General features: G+C 32.8%; 1 protein-coding gene across 1 annotated transcript; it reads left to right on the forward strand.

Annotated features, from left to right (window-relative positions):
* Window positions 1–454: 454 nt before the first annotated feature.
* On the forward strand, window positions 455–1018 carry HELRODRAFT_158522 (hypothetical protein; the record flags this gene model as incomplete). Its single annotated transcript, XM_009010570.1, has 2 exons — window positions 455–566; window positions 714–1018. The coding sequence occupies 2 exons, from the start codon at window positions 455–457 to the stop codon at window positions 1016–1018; spliced, it is 417 nt and encodes a 138-aa protein (XP_009008818.1).
* Window positions 1019–1832: the final 814 nt, after the last annotated feature.

Below are 1832 nucleotides of genomic sequence, written 5' to 3' on the forward strand. Positions count from 1 at the left end.
CTTCTCCCCCACTTGAAGCGTGACATCCTATATGGACGGCCCCAAAGTACTTGCACGGATTTCAAGTACAAGTTTTGTTATTATTCTTTAAAAAATCAGAATCTAATAAATGCACAAACTGTTACAGCATGCAAGACAACAGAATAAAATTATAACGAAAAATAAATTACGGAGAAAAAAATGTTTTAGTATGAAAAGTATGGGAAATAAAATAAAGTAATGGTTTAAAAAGTCAAATAAATAAAATAATTTATTAATAGACTAAGTATGAGTACATTGTAAAACAACACTTACAAGTACGAGTACTTAGATGTCAAGTACAAGTACTTCAAATTGGTACTCGAGTGGTACTCGAGTACAAGTACCACATTACAGCTCGACATCAACGGACATCATCAGAATTATAAATTTCATTAACAGAAATTTTGAAACTTTCTTTATCCAAATTATTAAAATGGTTAGTAAAAAAGCCACAAAACTTGAATCGTGTGATCATCATTTTGTAGCCATTTATTTAGACATTGTTTATATAACAACGATGGAGCAAGACATACTCTCGCAATTGGGTTTATGTCAACACATTTTTTTATTTGATATAGTTTGTCACTTTTTTCAATGAATTCAGCGTACTTTTGATTAATTAAAATTTAAAATCAACTTTAAATAACGTTTATTTGCAAATTTTTTGTTAAATTAATTATCGTTTTTGTTAGGCTTATCTCAAGGCGTGATTTCATCATTGCTAAATAAAGGCATCAATAGTATATCAGTTGGAGTTAATGCTGGAACACCGCCGCCTGCAGTTCCAAAGTTATTTCGATGGAAATATTTAAATAAAAGCATTGTTGCATCATTTCATCCTGGTGGTTACCCTAACAATCCTGGCCCGACTCCAATCGATCCTAGAGGTCTTTCAAGAAATGACTGTATAGTTTTGGAAGGCTTCAAGCATGCTTTATGTTTTGTTTTTAGAACAGATAATTCGGGACCTCCTGAAAATGTTCAGGTGATTGACTAGTTTTTCTAATAATGTTACTGATACTATTTCCAAATATTTTAAAATCTCGTTATCAAGCATTCAAACAGGGTCGGAATTAGCGCATTTGCCAAGGGGAGTAAAACTCTGTACGCTATTATTATGATACAACCCTAAGCTACAAATTTTGACAAATGTGAATTAATTTTTAAATTTTAAAACTTCTCAAACATTGCCGCCCATGAAATTTGCCGCTTGGGGCGCTTGCCCCCTTTACCTCCTCCCAGTTCCGGGCCTGCATTTAAGCATGCTTTGCAGTTTGATTTTGTGTCGTTTTTTAAGCACGGTAAATTTTTGCTAAAAGTTTGATTGTTTTAAAACTTAAGCGTTTTACCAAACGTAATTTAAAATGCTGCAATTTTTCTTATTGCCACTTCATTTATGTGGTCCGAAAACGTAGTATGTAGTCCTGTTTAACGAGCCCTACACACGCTCCGGCTAGCCTGCGCAGGCAAATACGCACGGGTTTACCTGAACGTAGTTGTTGCTTACTCACATCAAAGACTTTTTGTTCAGTTTTTTTATTTAGTTTTGTACTTTGCTGAGTGAATTATTATTATTTTATTTATTGCTTTAAGAGTCAACATGCGAGTTGACTGCTTTATGGAAAAAAACTCTGTAGAGCTCAATAGAATCCGATAAGAAGAATTTTGTATAAAACCTGCTGTTCATTCATATTTTTTTCCATTAGGCATACTAAAAATACTTGAAATAAAATAAAATAAAATAAGTTTGTTGCATGGCCAATAGATTAGCTAGCAATAGGAACGGATTGATAACATTTTAATAAAACTGT

This window comes from Helobdella robusta (genome assembly GCF_000326865.2).
Source record: "Helobdella robusta unplaced genomic scaffold HELROscaffold_1, whole genome shotgun sequence".
Taxonomy (NCBI): Eukaryota; Metazoa; Annelida; class Clitellata; order Rhynchobdellida; family Glossiphoniidae; genus Helobdella; species Helobdella robusta.